The sequence below is a fragment of the Corvus cornix genome, chromosome 5 (assembly GCF_000738735.6).
Source record: "Corvus cornix cornix isolate S_Up_H32 chromosome 5, ASM73873v5, whole genome shotgun sequence".
Classification (NCBI taxonomy): domain Eukaryota; kingdom Metazoa; phylum Chordata; class Aves; order Passeriformes; family Corvidae; genus Corvus; species Corvus cornix.
The window spans coordinates 51155957-51181446 of NC_046335.1; the positions used below are offsets into that span (position 1 = coordinate 51155957).

A 25490-nucleotide genomic window follows, 5' to 3' on the forward strand; every position below is an offset into this window, starting at 1 on the left:
TTCTGAGAAAATCTCAGCTTAAGTGTCATTGTCAAAAGCATCATGTATACAAAATGAAAAGGGCAGTGATGCAAAACCATTCCTTAAGACACGCTGGGGGGACAGCAGGAAAACACCTATATGTAAAAAATAAGTTGTAATCCTCAAAGTGGATGGATCACTGGAAAAATGCCTACAAAAGACAGAAGTAAACAACAAAAACAGAGAATGACAACAAGTTTTTTAAATTCATGGAGCCCATTTTATTTCTTCCAAACAGTTTTAGGCTTCTTTCTGGAAACACAAACCACTGCACATTATTTGCTAGAAGAGTAAACTGAAATCAAATTTTCTGTGCTTTTGCACTATCACAACTGTATTAAATGTATGTCATATATATCCCTATTCTGTGTCAAATTTAAAAAGATAGACAAATGTTGAGCTAAATTCTAATTGAAAGAACATCAGATCTGTCCAAAAACCCTTCCTGTTTCTTCCACAAACACATACATATGCACACTGAAATTTAATTGGTGAGAAAAGAGCAGTATCACTTTTTAGATGCTGGAAAATTCATCAAAATTGTGTCATCTGTTGAGGAATATAAATTTATATCAAGCTGTTAAGTGGTAAAAATTGTTCAATTTGAGCATCTACTGAGCACCTTGCATTTGTAGCAGCTGGAACTACAGTACAACAATCCTGAGAAAAACATGCACTTTGAAATACCCTCTCTTTCACAGCAGGGCAGCTGTGCAGCAGTTTAGTCAGTTGGACTGTTTTCACATTTTACCAATAAAAAATACATTTTCAAAGTTACTGAGATCAATCTCTCATCCAGCACTTAAACAGAGAATGTTCAGCACAATCCCAGCCCTTTGGAGCAGAACAAAATATCTTATTTGTCCCTGGCAGTAGCAGCTGATTGCTTTCCAGGTTGCTCCTGATACTTTAGCCAAGAGCAATAGGGGGTTAGACTAAGCCAGGAGTGTTCCCATCTAGTCGCTTCCTGATTCACCCTCACAACATAAACACAGCCCCTACGCCTCCACATCAGGACTGTGCCACAGGAAGACAAGCTTGAGAAAAGTTTGTTTGCTTCTAAATGAGATGGAAAAAATTAGCTTTGTGCCTGAACCATCACGGAGAGAAGTTTCTGTCAAAACAATATAAAAATAAAATTATGAAGATACATGGCTCTTCGTAATTCTCCCTCCTGACTTCCCACTGCTTGCACTGAACTATAAGAAAGAGTTAAACAATAGTTGATTTTAAGGATTGTTACTTGAAATCTGGAAGCCTGAGGACTTCCTTGATGTTCTCAAGATTGAGAACCCAACTCAAACACCTTTGGATAAAGGACTCTTCACTGCTGCAGACTAGACACTTGTAATATTCACAAGGCCAGCATGGCAGATTTTATGCTTGAAATATTAACTTTAGTATTTTAAGTGAATTCATTTTGCAAGTTGCTCTTTAAAATTAAAAAAAGTTTTAAAATAATGTAAAACGTGTCATTTTGCATTGATGGCACAAAGCATAGAAATCTCTGGCCCGGAAATCAAGCCTGGCCTGTAAGTCAGCCAGTGGACATCTATGGCTCCCTTACTTTGAGATTCTGGCAAGCAAGGTTAACAATCTGAGTAGGTATCATTAGCTGATTTCACTGCTTCCCAATTCCAGTATTTGCCTGCCCTTTGCTTTCATCCCACCCCACTATCACAGTTATCCCAGAGTTAAGTTGTGTAACACAATACTCTTATCTAACACATAATAATCAAAATCAAAATGCTATTTCTGGGCAGCTGATACCGAACAAGATATTTTTTGCTCTACAGCACTTCCCAAAAATTTGCTTTCACCTATCTTGTCATCCATTGAACAGCCTCAACTACCTGGATACCATTGCCTAGTTCTTCCCTTTTTCCTTCAATAATTTTCTCAGCTTTTCCCTGCTTTGCTCTTGTTTAATCTTTATCCTGACATCAGTGCTGCTGACATTTAAGATATTGGAAAATTATTTCCATGTCCTTAGTTGAAGAGAATATTACATTCTTGATGTAGATGTTTTCTATACTCCCACAATAGCCCTGAACTAAATTCAGCAATAAAGTATGCACAGTTAGCAAAATGCAAAATTCAAATACCTGAAGCATAGTTTATACCTGCAACATAATGAAAAGCTGTTTGTTTAGAAACAGGAACTACATATAGTCCTTTATGCAGATTGCCCTAAATAAAACAGTATGTTTGTATATGTGTGTACATATATTTTCACTTTACCACATTCTCTGAAAGACTGTGAGGAGCAAAACAAAACAACTGGAATTGTTAACAGTCAGATTTCAGCTTAATGTTAAACTCCTGTTTGCACTCCAAATCCCTCAGGGTTAATATGAGCTCATAAACCCAACCACTAACAGACATGGGCCAATTTAATGAGACCAGAAATGGGGTCACACTGACCAGCACATTTTTTAAGATCATTATATTATTTGTCAAAAAGGGAAAATAACAAAAAAAAAAAATTTACAAAGTTGGAGCATTGTCCTTACAGCTTTCTTAAATTTGCTCATTACTGGCTACTGAACAACTGATTACAAGATCCTCCCAACCACCCCCAGGCAACAGTGAACCAGATTAAGAGAGACCAGGCAATTAAATAAGGAAGAAATTTCCAGGAAACATGAAATGACGTGAAAAATACTGTATTTAACTCGGTATGGTACTAGTATTTGTCCTACATAGCTGAAAAGACAAGCCATAATAAGACCATTAAAATATCTTTAATGAAGGAATTAATTTTAAAAAAAATTAATTGTGGGGAAAACCTCAGAAATACCAAGGTAGAGGTATTTATTCATCATACTCTGTTATGGCCATGGTTGTAAAGAGAGTTTAATGAACTCACTTGCCAGAAAACACCACTGTGAAAATGATGATAAAATGTAACATATGGAAGGAACAAGTTATGTTTTTTAAACAGAAACATATTTTTTGCATTTACTGAAAGCAGCCTGTAGGTAACATTCAACATTTCCTACGTGCCGCAGTGCAGGAGGATGCTGCACCCACAGCAGGCATAACAGGGCACATGAGCTCATAGCATAGTGCTGTATAAGAACCATTGCAACAGAAACATATGGAGATAGGCCAGTTAGGACTTCCTCTGTGTTTCCACAGCTGAGGTGGAACACAAAGACAGGGGAAGGTAAAGAGTTTTGCCTGAGGCAAGAAGATTAATCAGCATTACAGCCACAATAGAATCAAGAGGAGTGATGTCTCTAGTGTTAAATAAGTTTCAACAACCCACACTGCCCTTTTGAAGACAGGTGACAACACCATATTTTCTCAGAATAAGTCAATAATTGACTCAGTGAACTTGACTCCTTGAGTTTTAGGATCCCTTCATTAGTCTGATCTTTTTTTTTTTCAAGTTCCATGCAGAGTTGTATTTCTGTTAAGGAGGACAACTTGGTTCTTTGCCCTCTTTGTTAGAACACTAAAGGTGAAGGACCCTGGAATGCTTCAAAGCAGCTTCAATTTTGTACAGGAAAGGTATTTTGGATATTTACTGAAGTAAAAAGATAGGATTTCATCCTTAATTTCCTTCCAGGGCTAACCAGAACAATTGCAGCTACATTACCAACGTGATAATACCAGTAATACGGTCTAACTGCTGAAAGGAGAGAAAATTATGGAACTTTTGGTTCCATGGCATGCCATTTGATTTCAGCTTAGTCTACCTATTATGATAATAATTTACACTTTTTACCTCCCTTAGTATTAACAATTTTCCCTTTTAGTTCACAGGTGGTGTCCCATACACTTCCCTGCCAAAAAAAAATCATGCTATAGTTTCCAATGTTATGCCAGCAAGAGTAGTAAGTTCAGATTACCTGACATAGATAAAGTTGCATAGGAAGTCAAAGTGTCTCAATAATACAAATAACTAATAACTTTGTATTGTAAATGGAAGAGCAGACACACAGTCTTTTCTGTCATTTGCAAAGTTCAGACTTGGAAAGTAAAGAAGTCAAAGATTAGACATGGCAGGCTCTGCGTTTTCCTTGTAAAATGCACTGTTTACCAATAATACTAAACCTTGCCATCCTGAAGGCTCTAACTTGCAAATTCTTCCCTGCATGACCAAATTATCAGAGCAGGACAGGATCAGACCATTACAATAACTTGATATGTTTTGTTGCTGGGAGGGTTTCCTTTTGCATGTGTCTTCCCCACAGCAAACACACTGGGTTCAGAAAGTGTACACTTGGAGCTCAGGCTCAGTATTATTTAATGCCAGGAAGCTCACAAAGACAATACAGCAGTGAAGCCTGTGGTTTCTAGCACCTACCCATGGCTGAAACATTATGACAAAAAACCATAACATTACTGCACAGCAACTCAACCAAAAGAGGCATTATAGTAGGGTTTTAGGTGGGGTTTTTTCTAAGGATGTATGGCAAATAAGCAAGATACCTACGTACTTCACTTAAGATTGCACCAAAATTAAACAGTTTCAGGTTTTGACTTTTGCCCTTTTTTTTTTTCAGAGAGAGAATTTATGGGACACCACCTGTGAACCAAAAAGGAATACTGTTAATGCTAAGGGAAATATAAAGTATAAACCATTATGATAATAGAAAATGGCAAAATAAAATTCTGAGCAAAAGTACTAAGATGACAATATGAATTACTTTACAATTTTAAAAAATTCCATGATCTTCTCATAGTACATTTACAATATCTTAGACTTCTAAGAATCCATCTACCTGGCTAGAAGATTTCATAAAGCAGAAAAGTATCAAACTGCAATAAAAATATTTGGCAGACTAAAGGAAATCAGAGCATTTGTGTCAATGCATCATCCATGTTGTTAGATTAACAAACAGGAAAGAAGGCTCCCATGTGCAAGATAAAACCTTTAATTTTACACAGAAATAACTAGCAAGTCTGTCTTCTGAAAACAGAGCACTCCAACAGGAGCGGTGGCAGATGTCTAAACCTGATCAACATCACTTCTGAGATGTGGTACAGGAAAACACGCTTATGAAAGTCAAAATGCAAGTAAGCAACACAGACCACAAATATTTGAATTGTTTGAAAAGGTCTTGCTAGGATCAGTGAAAGCAGAGAAGCACAAACTGTGGAGTCAAAGCCATAAACCAATGGCTAGAAGAGCAAGCTACAGGGTGTAAAGTTGACAGGACTACTAATTTGATGTCACAATAAAAACTTCCTGCAACAGTTGTGAAGATGCAGTCAGAACCCATCATCTATGCCTGGTAGATAAGGCAACCAAACATTCAGGCACAGTTCTGTCAGTGATTTCAAAGACATTAATCTGAGGGTTAATTAAAATTAATTTCTGAAAAGGATACCAAGGCCCAAACACAAGATATTCACTGTGCAGATCTCAACTGGTTTTTATCTAAGACACAAAAAGAGAGGAGCCTCTTCTACAGATTCCCACATTTCAAAAATACTCATTCTCAAAATAATAGGGAGAGTTTCTTCCATAATAAAGGCTACACCAGCACTACTTTGAGCTCTTTACAGTGCTTGTGTGCCACATGCTAGGAAACATCACTGACCCTGACAAGGGATTCAGAATAAACTCTTAATTGTCTTTAAGGATGAAAGGCAGTCCTTGATCCTTAAAAAGTAGTTTCCAAGTAACAGCAAGCCACAAACAAGAAATATCAAGTTTAATGAAGGAAAGGTCTAGTGAGGCCAGTCAGATTGTTTAAATTCATCAATTTGTTCACATTTTAAAGTTACCATAACTTCACAATTATTGTAACAGAAACTCAAATTTCCTTCGGGTTAAAAGCCAAAATTCTTTTGTGACTTCTACAGTTCAACATACAATATTTTACAGCATAGCTCTGGGAAGTAGTATAACATATTTCTACAGTGCATTATACAACTAAATATAAAGATATAATGCTAAAACTATTGGAAGGAAAAGGTTAGGAAATATCTTGCATTCTGGCAGACTTACAGACCCCAAAAATGCCCAAAGTACAAGTGAAATGCAATTATTTTTGCTGCTTGCTAGCTAAACTGCTGACCTACATTCTAACATCCTGAAATAGAGGAACAGAGATATTTTTACCCATGGATTCACATGGGGGTGGAAAAAAAAATCTGTTGAGTTCATATTCCTCATGAATGCCATCAAATGATGGCAAATCAATACATGCTGCTTTACTAACATCACCCTTTGGACTTGGTCAGCTAGCATGCCTGAAAATCCTTCCCAGAAGGACCATACAGATTCACAAATCTGTTTTACAACCGCCATAAAACTCCCTACAAACAACTCAGTTTTCAGTTTGGTTGCAGGTGCCATGTAAATCACTAAAGTCAAAAATACTTCATAGTAAGGTGAGCTCAATTTCTGAACCTATAAAATTATTTGCTGAATTGTTGTAGGGTAAACTAAATGAAAGGAAAAAAATGCAAGGTCATTAAATGAGGTATCATGAGTGCCTTGAGCTATGCAATAACTGATTTTATTTCTTGTCACTAGAAGGTGATTTTATTGCATTATTGCCAAAGCACCCTCCTTTCTTCTGTCATAATCTATTCCCACAGCCTATCGCAAAAAGAAGTTTTTCAAAACACATTTTCAATTCCCCAGCAAGCATTCAATTCTCAAATGGTTTTCGAAAACTCAAAGCAGTGATTCATAGAGCCATGTAAACACACTGAACTTGGAACTCTGAAAATTTTCTGCTCTACCTCTTGTATTACAAATAAATTGGGTTTTGTTTTTTGGTGTTTTTTTGTTCTAGAGTTTCTTACAGTCTTTATCTGACTACTTTCAAGGAGCCACAACAAACAAATTCCTGACGTAATCCAAATAAAACTGATCATAGGGAATGTAGGATTCTAACTAACAGGGCAAGATCTATGCACAGAAAGCAGCTTGTAAAATACAAGACAGAAATATAAATGTTGCTTCCTGCTTTGAATGAAGATCTTGTTAGACAGGAAGTTCAGTTTGCAGACACAGGTGGGAAAAGCCAGAAATACAGAACAAGGCCTTGGTTATCAGCAGTGAACACTGTAGGAAACTGAAATAGGAAGAATTCAGCACTTACAGAAGATGCCTAAAAATATAGGACATATACAAACCCTGATCAGACAAAGCATTTAAAGCAATTTTACTTAAAAAGGATTTTATGATTAATTATAACTGGAGCATGGTCTTAAAACTGAAAACTAAATGAGGTGGTATACAAAAAATAAACTGAGGAAAATCTTGTGAGAACAAGCACTAAGAGATGTGGCAACAAATTACAGAAGCCATGCAGATTGGAAATAGAAAGGTAAGAGGAACTGAGATGGTTAAAAAAAAATAGACCAGAATGAGGAAAAAAGAGAACAATCTTTATTCACATTTATTCACAGAAGTCAAATCCCTAGAAATCCTCCTCTTGGGGACTCATATCTAAGAAACCACGTAGATAATGAAACAGCAAACATTTCAATGAACTGACATGCAACCAAACAACTCACTGCCCAAAATTCAGGGCCAGAAAAACTATAGCATCAATACCTACAGATTCCCATGACCTACAGAATACAAGGGGCAGGACATCATTGGCAAGCTGAAGGAAAAAAAATTAAAAAATAATAATAAAAAAAAAATAGATGCCATTTTAGTCAGAATTCACTTTCTATGACAGGATAACAGAATTTCACTGCCTTTGATTCAGAGCACTAAATCATATATTGACTACTGAGAAATTTTAGACACTCTGCAGGTAGAGATCAATGGATGGATCCATTCTTTTCCTGACAGCCCCATATGAACACAATATGAAATATGTTGAAAGATTTGCACGTCTTACCCCTGAAAATACCTCTTTTCAGCTGTATAGGGGCCACATGAAGCTCTAAAAGTAGAAGTAAAATGAGATGTGAATGGTCCCTGAAAAAATTCAGTTCCTAATCAAGTAGAAATCCTCTTACTTTACAAAGAGGTTTTTTCCTTTTTTTTTTCTTTTAAACAATATTCACTTCTGGGACTATAGACTTCTCTATTTTTCATCTCATATGTCCATATTTTCTATAAAGTGCTATGAGTTTTTCATCCTGATTTGGCAGAGTAACAAGCAGAATCAATGCAGTGCCTGCAGTATAAAGTCCTGAATTTCTCTTGCTTCTATTTCCAGTCACAACTTTCAACTTTTGATGAATATTATCTAAGAGTCAATTAATACCAAATATAAACAATTCTTTTTTCCTTCTATTTCCATGAAGGCATCATTTGCATCATTTCAATCAGTACTTCTTTCCCCACTGGCCAAGCAGCAATGTACTCAACAGAGTTGTGAAAGAGAACATGGTGCCCAGCCCTTCAGGGACACTCCTGGAGTTCTGGAAATAGCCTTAGTTTGCTTGCTGAAAACCATCAAGCTATTTTAAACAATTCATGGAATCATGGAATGGTTTGGGTTGGAAGGGTCTTAAAAGATCATCTGGTTCCATCCCACCTGCCACGGGCAGGGACATCTTCCACTAGACCAGATTGCTCAAATCTCCATCACGCTTCTTTTGATGCAGCCCAGGATACAACTGGTTTTATGAGCTGCTAGTGCACATTGTTGACTCATATTCAGGATTAGGTTTTTCTTCAGTTTGTTTTGTTAATTTTATTTTGTTTTTACTTGGTTGTTGTTTTGGGGTTGGGAGGTTTTTACGGGGAAGAGGGGAAGTTGGTGATGACAATTGTGGTTGGTTTTTATAACCTAATTTTGATAAAAGATAATTCTTTATTCTTTTAAAAAAAAATTCTAATTATACTGTATTTCTCCAATTGCAGCCCTGAACTGAACACATAATCCAAGAAGCCAAAACAGCATCCTATTTCAACTTTTGGTTATGAGTACTCTCTCTTTAGTTGAAGGACTTCAGATTCAGCACTGTCTTAAGTTTAGTTTACCATCCAGTGTGGAAAGTATAAAAATCTGCATGTCTACAATGAAAAAAGCCTGTGCAAACTACAATTTTAACCCACTGAAAGCAAGAAGGCCAACAAACACTCATGACACAGGATGAAGGATGGGAGCATAAGTGAAAGGTAGGTTTTATTCCAGATGGAAAAACCAATGTAAAAGCTCACCAGAAATATGGAAAAACAATACCAGTATAAAGATAAGGAAAGGGCACTGACATTTTCCCAAAGTTACACAAAAACCAGCTATTTCAGAATAGGGCTAATGTGCATCTCTAAGGAATACACACACATTTCACATGCTATAGTGAACTGGCCCTCACTGATGAAAACATAATTTTTATGGTCCTGTAAGGTTCTTCACAAAGGAGTACAACTTTTGGAGAGTACTAAATTACTCCTTTATAAAAGTGATCTATTTCCAATTGTTTTCTCTCCTAAGAGACAAAACCTTCATTTAAGTTCCTAACTCATTGAAATAGAAAATAATGTTTCTGTAACAATAATTTGTGTTTTTCCTCAGGATAGCGCATAGTTTTAAATCCATAGAAGCCTAGATGTCAATTAGAGCCAGCAGGTCTGACAGTGTGTTAGGAAGCCATTAACACAGTGACTCAATACCCTAGAGACTCCAATATAAGCGGTGATTTCCCATAAAATCTAAGGAAAGAGTGTAAACAACTCATGCAGCACAGAGACTTGGTTTAAGGCCCCAGTTTTAAAATCCTTATACAGCCAAGATAACTGTTGACCCCAATGACCACTGTGGAAACACTTGGAATCTGCATGTTTATGATACACTTTTCCTATGGAGACAGATATTCTTGCTTAGGGACCTGCCTGTTTTTACTTCTGAAAGATCATGACCTCAGCATGAACCAAGATATGGCTGTGGTCCTACACAGGATTAACCTCAGCTGGATTTGAGGTACCTTCTCCCTGTGACAGGACACAAGAAGTTAATTCAAGCCCCTCTCACCAAAAGCAGGAACTGGAATCCTGAGACTGTCATACATCCTAGCCTTGGATACAGGAACAATAAAAACAATAAGATTTGAATCTTGTTATTTTGAAAATTCCCTTAATCGTTTTAAATTCCCTACAGGAGCCATATCACTCCTTTCTCTAACCCAAAGAAACTACTTAATCTCATAAAAATTCCATTTCTTTGGAAAAGCTGTTTAGTGGGATTTGTTGGTTATTTTAGTAATCAAGAAAAGCATTTTGTACAGCTCCTGAACTTTATCTAGTCCATACTGTGCTCTTTCTGCTGAATTCTTAAGTTAAAAACACCTTTTCTTCTTTTCAGTTCCAGCCTTCTCTGTACCTTCACCTTTCTGACAACTAACATCTTCAGTCTGCCCATTTCTTACAGGGGCTTTACCTGAAACAACCCTCATCTTTAGGAAAAAGGATTCTTTTTCAAAATAGAAATTTTAAAAAAAATAGGAGCTTTATATTTTAGTGTGGTTGAGGGAGAGTATTTATTTATTTACTTTTAAAATTCACTATAGAGAATTTCCCTGCTGAGTCAAGCGCTTTGTCAAAACATAATGCTTGCTATATGGGACTTTTCCAAGTCACTTCTTGTGCTAAGTTACAGTGGAGTCCTTGTAGGGTGGTTTTGTTCACATAACATGGCAGAGCTTTGCTTCCCCAAACACTGCACACCTGTGAATTGCAGGCACTTTCCTTTTCTAAAAGTCACCAGCCTACGAAATTCAGTGCTTTTCTGTTACCTCTAAGTGCATTATTCCTACTCCACATTTCCAATTGCTAGCATGGAGAGACTCATGGTTATTTCCCCATTTATGTACTGGTAAACAAATCTTGCCATCATCAGCACGGATCAGCCTTTGGCCACCCACAGGACCTGTTCCCTTGGCTCTCTTTCCAGCTGGTTTTCTACAACTATAAGTCTTAACTAACCCATCGTTCTTGGCATACCTCTATATAGTGTTTATTCCAGAAGAGAATGCATTTATATGGTCTTACTCTGTGAGTTTAATGGCATTATCAGAGTGTCTGCTGGAAGACCAAGGTAAGGAAAGGTAGAGAAATATCAAATTATTAATGAAGAAAAGCATCATATTTTGAGGTTGTATGTCAGCAACCAGTTAATTACAATAAAGAATTGCAGTCTGACCTGAAGAAAGAAGACTAGGGAAAAGATGAAATGTAAATCCATTTTATTTCTGATTTTATTCCTGCATTCAGCAGGCCTCACCCTCTTTCCTCCTCCTCCTCCTAAACAAAACAAAACAAACCCAGTTGTGCCACATAATGACTGCAGGTTATTGTATTCTTTTTCTTTTCATAGCACCTCTGTTATGCTATAAGCAAAACTACACTACACAGAGCCAGCTACTAGATGGCAACCAACAGATTTTTTTAAAATCTGTTGATTAGCAGAGTCACCAGTGTCTCCACTCCCAACAAGGCACCACAGACTGGAGAATTTATATCATAACCTTCATATCATTACCATACCTACACCAGAACAAAGTCAACTACACTAAATAATTTACATTTGTAACTTTCAGCAGTCTTCCCAGAGTGCAGAGGGTTCCAGTCATTTCCATCATGACTAAGAACCAGTCCAGTCACTGTGGTCACATTTCCACTGCAAACATGGTCATCCATTTAAAACGATGGCTGCAGAAACACTGCTATGATTTACCAGACTCCAAGTATACAAATTTGCAAATGCTTCAAGAAATTTATCTCAAATTTCCGTATTCATTCTCCAGATTCTGTAGGAATATTACCTAATACTGAGTTTAAAAGTGAGCTTTTAAGAATCTTCAGAGCCTCAAAGGAAAGTGCAGCTGCAGCCTCAGAAGCATTTAATCACTCAAATCTGGATAATAGAGTGCACCACTTACCGCTGAACTGGTAAGGAAAGGGAATCTAAGTGGTCCTCGCCCTTAAAAGCCATATTTATCCAGTTCTTATGTGTACTTCTCCATAGGCTGGAATCTAGAAAAAAAAAAAACCAGTCATTTAGTAAACCTAGGGAAACTCAGGCATCTTCAGCCCAGGCTGGCGTGGCATTGTCTTGCTCTTCTGTGGAGAGAACTCATTAAAACAATTAAAAAGGCTCCTTTTCCACAGGTACCCCACAACTCCAGCAGATAACCAAGGCCATTAATTACATTTCACAGCATAAACAGTGTAGGGTTTGCATATGCTGGAAGATCCTGGACTACTGAACAAGTCAGAACCATCTGGGTTTAGCATTTCTGAGTTAATATTGGGGTATTACTTAGCCTCATTTATTTTGTAATAACTCTAATGCTAGAGAAAATGTATTATTATAATAATTCTTCATGTTATTGTGAGAAAGATTGCAAGTGAGGTCCCTTCCAACCTTACTTATTCTGTGATATGATTTCAGGATTGTTAAGTACTACATTTACAGAAAGGTCCTTGATGTCTAAGTTACCGAAGTATTTGACCGTTCCGTGCTAAACAATTTCCTTTTATATCCATTTTAAATGCTGCACACATCTTTCTCCTCTAATGTTTTTCCTTAATTCCTAGTGACCAAGAGATGTATCCAAACATTATTGTACTAGAGAGAGACAAGAGAGGAGAAGAAAGACACCTCATTTTCACAAAAGGAAGGGGTGCTCTTCTTTTAATTAACCTCACCTTATATTACGCCATTACCTACTATAGGTCAGTCTGGTATATTCACATCAAAAATCATAGAGGATTTATTCTACCAAAAAAGGTGAAGTCCTTTGCACTCACACACAAGGCTAGAAGAAAACTAAGGCAAAATACTTGAAGGAAAAGATTAATCCATGACTCAGGAAGAACAAGGAGGAAATGAATTTGTTTGGACAAGGAGACAGGAACAGTGGGAAAATTATGCTTTCTTAGATGTGAAGAAAAAACTGGGTTCAATGGATCTCACTCCTAGAGAAAATACTTTACACAGGAAATTACTGTTGTTTGCATCACCAACTGAGGCAGAGTGTCTTTGATGTGGCTGCTTGTGAAATTCTGCTATTTGGTTATTGGCTGCATTGTGCAAGCTGAGTCAGCCAGCATTCAAGATATTTGCCACCCCAAATTGCTCTTAATTGACACAGAGTGGTCCTCAGTGCCTTTCCTAGCAAACTGATCTCATTACTAATGCATGGCCTTGTTTTTTCCCCAAGATCTCACAAACATGCCCTGAGTACATAAAAGTATTACGACCAACGTAATGGGTTCGCATGTCCTGTCCACTGTTAGCACCAGATTGGTTTGGTGATGGTGTCACCCAGTGTTCCTCCCTACCCCCCAGGTTTTTCTGGAAATAACAAACTCAATATAATTCTTCTTTAGATGTATGGACTAAGAAGATTGAAATATAGGAAAAGAATCTGTTAAAAAACACGTTAAAAATAGTTTAATTGTTACTGAAATCTCTGGTTTAAAAAGATGGCAGATAGTTCATAGGCTTTGACTGAAGGTTCATATACCCAAGTATGAAAATATTAGTATGTATTCTTCTGCTCCTGTGACACACCAAGATCTGAAAAACAAGCTTATTTTGGGGGGCAGGGGGAATTTAAAACATTTAGTGTATGATATACCAATTTCACTAACAAATGGAATAAATCAGCTATCTTCATTTCCACTAGTAGAATTTGTCTTTTTTTAAAGGCATTTAAGATTACCAGATAAAAATAATCATATAATCACATTTACTGGAAAGAGACAAATATCATGATAATCACTGTCTTCATTTGGAGGAGACACCCTTAAAGCTGAATACGTCTGCATAAAATCTTAATCTCCAAAATGAAGCTTCCCCTTCTAAATCTTATCATTTAAAGGACCCCAAAACCCACCATTTCAGCCTGCAGAAGTACAGATTTCATGGACACTAGCTATGTGTTTCTGCTCAGCATGAGACCTGGATTTACCTTCTCATGCTACCAACACTAAATCAAAGGCTTTCCTCTGGCAAGCTAAAGCTACTTCACCATTAGCTCAGCCTACTACCAATTTCTACACATACAAATCAAAGCACCTGCTTGTACTCCATTACTTGTGATCAGTGACATAATGTACACAGACAAATTAGGTTATTGCATGTCCTTGTTCCCCATAAATTAGAAACCTGACAAAAATGCAAGTTTTTATATGCTGTCTTCCCACAAAACACACTTTTATATTATGTCTGAGAGCCTTTAAAAACATTATCAACTCCTACTTAGAGGTTACTTATTCTTCAGGAACAATAACATAATGCCACAACAATATCTTAACCAAACTGTCTGGCTCGAGACTATGATTAGATATTAGCTCAAATCTTTAATCCCAAATTAATGTTGGCAATGTGAGGAAATGTTCTCCCCAGGGACCTGGCAGTCTGCCAGAGCATCCACTGCACCCCCAGGATCACAAGAGAGGTTGAAACACCAGTGAAATATGGTACAGGCTTCTGGTGCTTCTTGGAACAGCCCCTCTACCTGCTGGGCAATTACAACATCCCATGACAGATATTGTTCAGTTTCCAGTGTTCTCATTCCTCTTTCCAGGTAAGACCAAGACAACTGCACTTTCTAGTAAAGACTGGGAGAGAGCTGATGAGTCCTCCTATTTAGTTGATTCTGCTTTTTATTCGTGTCCACAGCACAGTGAGGAGCTCTAGTCAGCACTCCTAAAAGCCAAGTCCTCTACTCTAGCTGACTATGGAGATGTTACTCACACACTCACTCACTTTTATTAAGTATATACATAATAATAGGTAACATCAGTAGAGTTCTGTAAGAGAGTCTAATTTTTTTTTCCACTGGCTTCTATGACCAATGATTAGGCCCACAACTGGTCAGAGATGTCTAGGTAAATTTGTACAAAAAAACAAGACCAAAACCCCACTGCTTGTAGTTTGCAATACTGGTAATTTCGGTAGAAACCTGAGTGACACACTGCCATAATAAAATTGTATTCTTGGACTATTATGAGGCCTTTTATTTAACACCTTATATAGGGTTTTACATCTGCACATAGGTTTGTATCACAGTGTAAAGGCTGACTTATCATTTGTTTGACTCCTTTGGTAGGTAGCAGTGGGTGCATGTGGAGTTACACGTATTCGAGGCAGCAGGCTCTGTGTCCTGCATTTTTCTCTTTGTCATGTCAACAGTGAATTAGGTTTTGAGATGTTATTTCCTCATGGAAGAGATGTAGATAAGCAGAGCACAAACCACATTTCAATCCCATCCAAGACAGTCAGCCAAAAGCTTTTTCAGAGAATGGGAGTTGAGAAGAGAATAATGCATCACACCTGAAAGAGCACGTAAGCATTGCTCTCAGAAATCAGCAACGTGTCACTAAAGGACGTGACTGTCATGGCCAGAAAAAAACCCCAAAAACCACAAAAGTGGGAAGGGGAATCTTGCTCATAGACAGGCACCAGGCCTTGCCAGCAACTGACAGAGAACTAAAAACAGCTTAAAAAACTGTCCAACAGCCCACCTGTAAATTAAAGGAGAAGTCTCATCCCAACTTACACCAGGCTTGGCAGCACGGGGGAAACCTGTGCAACACCTCATTAGCAGAGTGGTGCAGCTGGCAGCTGTTATCCCACTCTTTCACATCAAACTCCTCCGGCCTTACAAGAACTCCCTGCTGGGAGCCTCCTGTTGGCACCAGCCTGTTTAGAGACAGAGCAGCTTCTACACTGCCAGATGGCTTTTTAGCACCCTGCAAAACCTGTTATTTCTGCTAGGAAAACAAACTGTATCTTGTAAAATCTCCCAGTTTAAATTTCTTCTCCATCATTCAGTGTGTTTAGCTTATATTTAACAAGCTAGAAATTAGGAGGGTTCTAGCATAAGGATTCTTTTCGGAATAACATCCATGCCCAAAAGTATCATGCTAACAAAGCATGTTTTTCAGGTGAACTCAGTGTGACTCATTTCCTTCTACTACTGATAGCCCTAAAGTTCTCTATCACAAAATGATATCCTTAATAAATAAGCCCTGAAACTTCACACAATTAAATTCAAATTTTTGAGCTCATTCATGTCACATATGTTCACCCTTGGAAAGGCTCAAATCAAAAGTCAAATCTGTGAACTTTCACCAGGCCCTTTCTAACCCCTAACATCATAATTTCAACACTAACCATATCTTAAAATAAGGTCAATTAAGAGCATCATTTCTCTTTCAGAAAGAGATAGAAATCCACACATCTAGCCTCTGATTATTAATAATCATCTGAATTAGAAGAGCATGTTACCTGTAAGCAATATTGTTAACCTGAGAATAAGAAGTTATTAGCTAGAAGTCATTTCAGACCAGATATCACTTGATTAATATGAACAGTTCCTGTCTGTACTAAAGTACAGTCTCTTTTCTGCCAAACAGTGCCTGCCCTTATTTTACAATTCTGGGAGTCTGGGAATCATTAGTTATTATTCTCCTATACGCAGAATAACTGTTAATGGAATGCCACAAATCAAATTTAGAGCAAAATTCTGACAGCATTTATGTGAGAGGTCAGAAAGTAAATACATACATTCTGTCCTTCAGCAACACATCCAGCCCATCAGAAGTTTTTCCACACCAACCCTTTAAGAACTCAAGATCCTGTGTCATTCTGCTTTATAAGAGGCTTATATAGACATGAATTAATTACAATAGTAGGAGCCAACTCAAAATTAAGCTGGGTGTCACAAATCTAAGAAACCATAAAACCAGGAGCAAAAATAATGAAGAGCCCTTCAAACGATGCATTAAAATGGGTTGTATCAGCATGGGATCATATACACAGATCTATGGACCACACTCCTAGAATGCAAAATTAAAACTAGGAGGGAGAGGTGGGAAAAGGCACTGCCTGTGGCATTCATTCATGGCAGCTGCTCTTGCAGAACCAATAATCAGAGAAAGTACTGCTGAACCAGTTTATGCCTTACACTTCAAGTACAATCTGAAGCATAAATCCAGTTTCAGTCAAAGAGGGGTTTTATTTTTATTGCATGTTTCTTCCTCTTTTCTCTCTGCTTTCTGCAGAGAGAGGATCTCATTTTACATGAGTCTCTGTCTTTGAAAATATTCCTTTTATATATCATAGAACACTTTGTTTTGGAAGGAACCATAAAGATCATCTAGTTCCAACACCCTGGGTTTGAGTAAGGTTACCTTCCACTAGATCAGGTTGCCCAAATCCTCATCCAACAGGTCCTTCAATATATACACATATAAAAAACATATATAATTTTTTATTAGCATCTATTTAAATTTTTTTTTGCATTCACTTATATTTTCATAATTGTAAAAACTATGTCTTATTATATATTCGTTATAAATTTCTATTACATTAAATATTTTTTAAGTATAAATTTTAATATATATGGAGGTTTGGAGAGTGTATGTATATATATGTATACACACACATATATCTAATGTAGTTTTTCATGCAAATTGGTTTGTGCTATTTCTTTTTCCTTCTGGATATTTCCCATTTTAGCCTTGTTTTACATATCTGTACCTTGGAAATATCCAGGGGGATGGAGAGGGAGAAGCAAATAAAAATCTACCTCAGTCAAATAGACCATCCTAAAAATTACAGACAAGGAACATTATTGTGTAGATCCTTCAGGGTGGAAGAAAAAAACCAAAGAAATCTGAAGCCAGTACCATTCCTCTGCTTACAGAGTTCAATTCCTTAATTCCTTTCCTGGTTTTAAAGCCCTCCTTGAACACAAAAAAAAAATTGTTTATGATCACCACAAGGCATAATCCTGCTTTGAAAGCTAGATCTATTGGATTGCTCCTTCCATATCTTTATTTTAGATAGTGGATCATATGAAATGCACTAAGTAGAATATATGCAATGCAACCAGAATTCTGATGGCATCGGGGGAAAAACATAGACACATTTATCTAGGTAACCCAGCTTTCTCCAAGATTAGGAATGGAGATCAATAATCACATGAACTACAGTAAGTCCTTGTGCCAAGGCATGAGTTTTCTTACAATGCATCTTTAGCAAATTTTCCCATTTAGATACAAAATATCCAGAAAAATTGAGTTTCCATCATCATGGACTATATTATGAAAAGATTTAAAATAAGGAGATAAAGAATGGCACAACAGATTTGATGACGACTTCATCCATTCCCCCTCAAAATCATTTCAGGCAGCAGGCCACTGGAACAGCCACTTGGCATCTTTTGGGTTTTTTTAATCTTATCAAAGTCTTTAAAATCTCCCCTTCTGAAAGGAGCACACCAATTTCTATAGCTGGCAGTATTGTGGTCTGATTAGTGGTCACCTTTCTAGCAATTAGCATTTTAGTGGCAGTTTCACTGGAAAAGAATTTACTTTTGAGGTCCAGGAACTGAGTAATAAGTGTCAGGTTGGTGCACTCCAGAGCTATATTTTACCTTTTATTCGGTACAGAATAATCACCATATAAAAATGTTTATTGGTTCTCAGAGCAGCAGCAATGCAAGCTGCTACCACGTCATTCTGAGGGGTACAACTCCTAGGTTTTTACACTTCCCTTACTTTCAGACAGACAGCACAGGGCTTTCCTATTCCCTTAACCCAAAGAGCCAGTTCGACATCACCTGCACCGACACCAATCTTGATTCAAACGTGCACAATAGGGACAACCCTGTTCCTGGTCACAGACTCTTTGGTTCAACTATAGTACCAGAGGAACAGATAAAACAGGCTTTCAGCACCTGGTTTGCAGACCAGCTCTCTTCACTGTGGGTTTCTCTCAGCCATGGCAGTGCCTGCACCTGTGGCCAGTGCATGGTATTAGGGCTTTCTTTTCCAAGATGCCCAGCTGCCACCAGGCTGAACAACTTCACTCCAGCCCCTCCTTTTTCTCCCCCCACCCCCATCCCCAAGATTAGACACAAAGCAGCAATCAAGGGCATGCCAGCTGTAAATTCATCACCTCAGCCATGGTTCTGAGAGCCTCCAGCTTCCCTGTGATGGGAGCCCCCAGCTGGGGCCGGCTCCCCCGTGCATCCCCTGACACAGAATGGTGTGGGTTGGAAGGGACCTTAAAGATCATCTCGTTCCAACCTCCTGCCATAGGCAGGGACACCTTCCACTAGACCAGGTTGCTCACAGCCCCTTCCAACGTGGTCTTGATCACTTCCAGGGATGGAGCATCCACAACTCTGGGCAACCTCTTCCAGTGCCTCACCACACTCACAGTAAAGAATTTTTTCCCGATATTTAATCTGAACTTGTTCTCAGTTTAAAACCATTGTCTCTTCTCCTATTACTGTGTGCCTTTGTAGAAAGTTGATCTCCAGCTCTCTTTTAGGCCCCCTTCCAGTACTGGAAGGCTACTCTAAGGCTCCCCAGAGCCTCCTCTTCTCCAGGCTGAGGAGTCACAATTCTCTCAGCCTCTCCTAATAGGAAAGGTGTTCCACCTCTCTAATAGTCTTCATGGTCTTCCTCCGGATTCACTCCAGCAAGTCTGAATCCTTCCAGTGCTGGGGACCCCAGTGTGTTATTAGAGGTCAGAGGCTTGTGTTGACAATAAATTAACTCAAATTAGATTGCCCTGTTTTGGTCTCATTTACCCCTGACACCATAGCCAGGATTTCATCTTGCCTCCATGTAGAGAGATCAGAAATAAAAGGGCTGTTCTTTCAACCAGCCACTGTGTAGGGCACAAGGGAAAATAGGAGATTTTTGCACCTTAGATTGAACAAACATAGAAGTGCAGATTGTGCTGCTCAGAAGAAATGCATACAGATTATCACAATTTTCTGTTATTAATTAACATGACTCTTCCAAGCATAATTAAATTGGAGCTAAGATTCATTATTTCCCCTACAAACATGCAAAAATTCCAAAAGAATCTTAACCAGAAAAGAGATAAAGGAAAGTCCTTTCCCTGTTGAGGAATAAAGAAAAATAATTATGTGACTTACCCAAAGTTAAACATGATGCAAGTACAAACTGAAACAAAATATTCCAGTGTTCAATACAGTAAACAAGTACATAGAGAAGATAATGCTGTATTTAAGCACTTCAAAGGGAAAAGAATGGAGACCTACACAAATAACTCACTGCAAGGAAGAAATATTTGCACATCTGTGTACAAACCATTACCTGTAATGAAAGGATTTCATCTTAATAGCCATTCCTGTTAGTCAGACAGGAAGTTTAAAAGACATCTTTATTTACCTTGATATTCCTCAAAAAGAAAAAAAAAAATCTGACATTTTAACAGAGAAGAGCAAAACAATATTATTAATTCAGGTCATAGCCCACACTAGCCAAGGCTGTATTGGACTAGCATCAGAAGGCATTACATGGCAAACAGTGGTGGTATTTTCACAATATTTGCCAGTGGTGATTAAGTTTATCATTTTACAGAGTTAATATCAAATTGCTTTATTTTGGTCATAACTCTGAAAACCTTAAGATCAGCTTTAAACCAATACAGATATACACATATTTATCAAAAAGCTAGCTGTTCTTGGCCTTCTATGATTGTGTTATCTTTAGTCCTTAAACCACTCCCCTATTTGAATTGCTAATAAACTTACTACTTCTTTTAATAAACTTCAGCATAATTTTTCACCTTTCTACAACAAACTGGGGAAAAGGAAAACATGGACATCAGAGAGCCACTGAAAAGTTAAAAGGGAAGAAAGGAGAAGAGAGAGATCCATTAGTGCCTGCTAATAAGATAACTCAGCAGAATGCAAGAGCAGGTGATCAAATTGGGCAACAAGCATACAAGATGGACCAACACACCACAGAAAATGTAAAACACATGTGGTTGATCTATGTATTTTCAAAGATCCCAGCTTTCTTCATGCTCATTACAAGTTCTACCTTCAAGCCTGCCTTTTCAAGATAGACACAGCAAATCCAGTAGACAAACTTCCTGAAAGCTGGAAAAAAGTTTGGTAATTTCACAATATACTCTATTCACTAAAAAATAAGAATATTGAGCCTGCAGCAAAATTTGAGTATAGTTTCTGTTGCTTGCTTTTTCCTTTAATTAATTCCAATTAACACTTCCAGACAGCCTGTCAGTAAACTATGCTGCCTAGTCATTATAATTCTACACAGAGAACAAGTAATAAAGAAGCAGTGGGCTTTTTTCTGTTTGTAAGGAGAAAATACTTCGTTTATAATTTTGAACCACTGCCAAAGAGTATCCAATCACCAGACATTTTCTTCTTCCTCTGCCCTTCGCACAAAAAATGTGGAGGAGCCAAAAAGCTGTAACAACATCACAGACACAGAATCCTCAGCAGGGCTAGAGGCAAAACTGCTCTGCAGGATTATTCCCATATTCAGTGTCTCAGGGGTGGGTGTAACATGAGCAGAGCACATCCGGAAACTCCAAGCAAACCTAAAGGCTCGGGGGGACTTTCCAGCCTGCTCATATTACTTTTGCACCAGAGATCAAGTTGGGTGTGGGAGCAGAAAGTGCAAATCCTACTTCAAGTCAACGAGCTGCACTCAGTCTGTGCAGTCTGAGCACTCCTGAGTCTCTGGCTGCAGAGCTATGGAAGGCGAAACAAAGGAAGTTTAGGTGGTATTATCTGATGGAATGGCAGCTTTTGTTAGGGCCACAGAATATCCTGAGTTGGAAGGGACCCCAAGGATTATCAAAGTCCAACTCTTGGCCCTCCACAGGACAATCCCCAAGAGTCACACCATGTGCCAAGAGTATTGTCCAAATTTTTCTTGAACTCTGGCAGGTTTGGTTCTGCAACTACTTCCCTGTGGAGCCTGTTCCAGTGCCCAACCACCCTGGGTGAAGAACCTTTTCCTGATATCCAACCTAAATCTCCCCTAACACAACTTCAGGCCATTCCCTTGCATCCTGCCAGTGGTCACCAGAGAGGAGATCAGTGCCTGTCCCTCCTCTTCCCCTCATGAGGAAGCTGTAGCCTATGATGACGTCTACAGAATCATTGAATATGTTGAATTGCAAGGGACCATCAGGATCATCAAGTCCAACTTTTGGCCCTGCACAGGGTCAGCTTTCTTTGGAACTTTTTGAGTTTGGGGGTTTTTTTGTTAATGTTGTTCCTGGTTTTGGTTTTTTTAATCTTTCCCCCCTACTCAATTTACAGGCTGAAATTTTAGTATGGAAGGGCCAAGGCAGAGAGCACAGGCAAAATAATAAGGAAAAATATAAGGAGAGGAGTACTGTTTGGTGGGAAACAAAGTTTGGATGTTGATAAGTGCGTGAACAACTATGCCACACCTGAAAATATTGTAGCTCAGTAGGGACCTGTACAGTTTCAATTAAAAAGTACTATGTGTCACAGTATTTTTAATTACTATACCTCCAAATTCGGCAGGCATACAAGTCACAGCCTGTATCTTCTTTTGCACTGGTAAGTCCCAGATATGCAGCAAACTACAGGAGTCCAACTACTTCACATCTATCAGCTGATGTTCAGTAACCCATTATGCAAGGAACTGGCACACAAGTTCTGAGTACACAATGAACTGCTACACAGTCTGTTCCAGGATGGCTACATTGTTTGTTCTCACGATTTTCTAAAAATTGATATGGAAAGAAAAGAAAAATTATCTTTTAACCTATACAAGTCTCCTTGCAGAACAGGGCTAGTGTTTTGATAAATATTTCCCATCATTATCATGAGGTTGTAACAGTTTGTGATGGCACAAGTAGAGAGACATACATCAGAATTAGTTGGAAGGAAAGGTCCCAGCGCCAAGATTTTGCTATTAGAAGCCAAATTCAGTGAATTTCTAATCATTAGGCTTAGGAGCGTTCACATTCCAGAGTTTATTTTTCCTCCCTATAGAAAAAAACCCCATAATTTTAGGTTGAGCTTTGCAGTTATTTATGACTATGCCATAGAACTTTGTTTCCCTGCAAATCAAAGAGAGACAGGCTAGACCCACATTTGGAAAGTAGTCTGTTCACTCATTTCCAATGCAAGTATCTGCACTATTAACCCTCCAGACATGTGAGACTGGTAAGAATAAAGAAGTGTAGAAGTTCTCCATGAACTTCAATTTCCAGAAATTTGTCATTGACCCTTTCAGTTGCAAATGCACCAAAGCTTGGAAGTCACACTGCTGATCCACTGCCCCGAAAATTTCAGTCTTCCAACCTGTTTCTGTTGTTACCTGTGATATGTGGGCTGTGGAGCAGCCCATCTCCCATTTGCAAGAGCAGCTGAGAAAACTCAAAATCTCTCCAGAGAGCTCATTTCACTATGACAATGCCAGCATTTTCCATCTACCACTTCTAGAGATGGTTCCATGATCAAGAGTTTCCTTCATCTCCATTTTCCACGATCAGCCTCAGAAAGCTCTGCCAATCTTGAAACACGCATCCATTTCCCAATATTTCCAGTGTACCCTTAGGCAATAATTGGCCTCAGCAAGAAAACACACATTCCTAACCCCTCAGGGTGACAGAGTGTACATTCCACCTGCAAATGTGGCTGTCATTATTTTCAGCGTGCCTAAGTTTAGAGATGCTATCAACAATCCAGCGCTTACATCAGCTGGATCCAAGGAACCGCCTGTGCCAATTACATTATACCAGGAAATATCTGAGGGTCAACCATGTCAAATACCTTGCTAGGTATTGCCAATGCCTACCCACTGAAGTGCCAGTGCCTTGGCATCCAACTGGAAGGATCTGCCACCTGAGCAGTCAGGCACAGTCTGCCCCCAAAAGCAGGACAGAATGCACACAGAACTTTTTTTTTAGATTCATGTTATCTGGACAAGACTCAGAGCAGAGGTTTCAGGGAAATAGCCCTCTCTCAGTCAGTGCTCAGGTGAAAGAACAGGATCCTGAAGCCACATATCATCGATACTAATTACCACAACTTGAATGTCACATAGGTAATTTGAAGCTCATGTGCATGGCCCAGCTTTTCTACCTACTGTCAGTACAGACCTCAGTGAGAAAACTGTCCCCAAAAGCACAATCAGCACTCATACAGCAGACCCAAAACCTGAAATATATTTATTTATTTAAAGATAGAGTGATCAGCAACATGTACATGCAAGGAAAACAGTGACATCCTTAAATTGAAGGAAAAAAATTTAAATTACTGCAGTGGTAAATGTAAATCAGTTCTGAGACCCAGCCACCTAAATGTCCATTAAGATATCAAAAAGCAGATTCTTCTTTTAATTTAATAGTCTTCTAAAAGAGAACCCAAGAAAATGTTAGGCATTACTCATGGTAGAACTACAGGACAGAGCTTTCGACTCATGACTCATCCAATAAAAGGGAAAGCAGTTCATAAGCAAATTCTGAAAAGTTTCAAAGCACAAGATGAATTTACCTTTAGAAAAAGGCATTTCAGTAAGATGGGGTAGAAAAAGAAATCAGTTACAGGAAACATAGGGCAGTGGTTACATCCAGGGAATGAAAATACAGAAATCACCCTGCTTTTCACAACAGGGTTTCTCACCATCCTCTCACAGCTACACAGAAACTTATTTAACCTCTCCATATTCTGAAGTGATAATGTTCCAAATTCCTCTACTCTCTTTAGTGCAATGACAGATTATGTCTGCAAAGGTGGGGGCTGAAGGTGCCTTTTTACATCCCTTGAACCTCAACTTGATTTTAAAGCATCATCCCAAATCTAATTCCAGGAATTGAAGACCTCATACATGTGAGCGTGAAATGCGTAAGGCACAAAAATAGACTTTGGTAAAAATGTGAAATGGTTGAATCCTGACAGGAGGTGACTTAAGAGGGGAATCCAGAAGGGAGTAAACATGGAAAAATAAATCAGGAAGTTTAACATCCTAGAGCCCCTAAAAAATTAGAAGAAGAAAACAGCAAAGTCAAAATTCAGACAGGCAATGCTTTTTTGTAGCACATGTATCACTACTCCCATAAAGTCACTGACTCAGAAAATCACACAGCCACAGAATCATTGAGGTTGAAGGGACCTCAGCTTCAAAAGGGAAATTCTTATGGATAATACAAACTACCAAAGTTAAAGTTATTTACAATAATTTTTAAATTGTCATACCTCAAGACAATTGCTGCTTGTATTACATCCTCCTCTTAGGATGTCCTTTAAAGTTTGGCTTCTGATTGAAGACTTTTAAAGACCAACCTTTTCCAGGATAACAGAAAACTGAATGCAAGAAGTAGATAGGGTCAGGAGAAGTCAATAAGAGGAACAAATTCATTTAAGTTCCCAACAGCCCTGCCACTGACTTGAGCAGTAAAAGAACCCAAAAACTTATTGTACATTTAGGAGTTAAGATAGACTGGGACCTTTCTAAAATTACATGTACAAAATACCAGCTTCTGCAAATAATTATCAGGTCATATACCCATAAAAGTCAAGAAAATATATTTTATTACCTGCTCATCTTACTTATTCACACAGTGGAGCCAATATTAGTCAGCACAAGTAGCTGCTTGCAAGCAGGAAGGCTTCAATCATTAAGGAAGGGATGTAATTAAAATGAGGGAAATCCAAAACACAGTTATACCTACCAATCATGTCATCTAAATTGTACTATTTTATTCATTAAAAATAAAGCTTTGAAACAAAGATGCCAT

At 38.2% G+C, this 25490-nt stretch overlaps 1 protein-coding gene across 2 annotated transcripts in view; it reads right to left on the bottom strand.

Moving 5' to 3' along the window:
• INSC (INSC spindle orientation adaptor protein) overlaps positions 1-25490 on the bottom strand; it is a 131328-nt gene that overhangs the window by 78826 nt on the left and 27012 nt on the right. For both annotated transcript variants that reach the window (XM_019282226.3, XM_039553374.1), the window contains one exon: positions 11836-11929. In XM_019282226.3, coding sequence (XP_019137771.1) covers positions 11836-11888 — 53 coding nt within the window. In that variant the 5' untranslated portion in view covers positions 11889-11929. The remainder of the gene's footprint in view (positions 1-11835; positions 11930-25490) is intronic.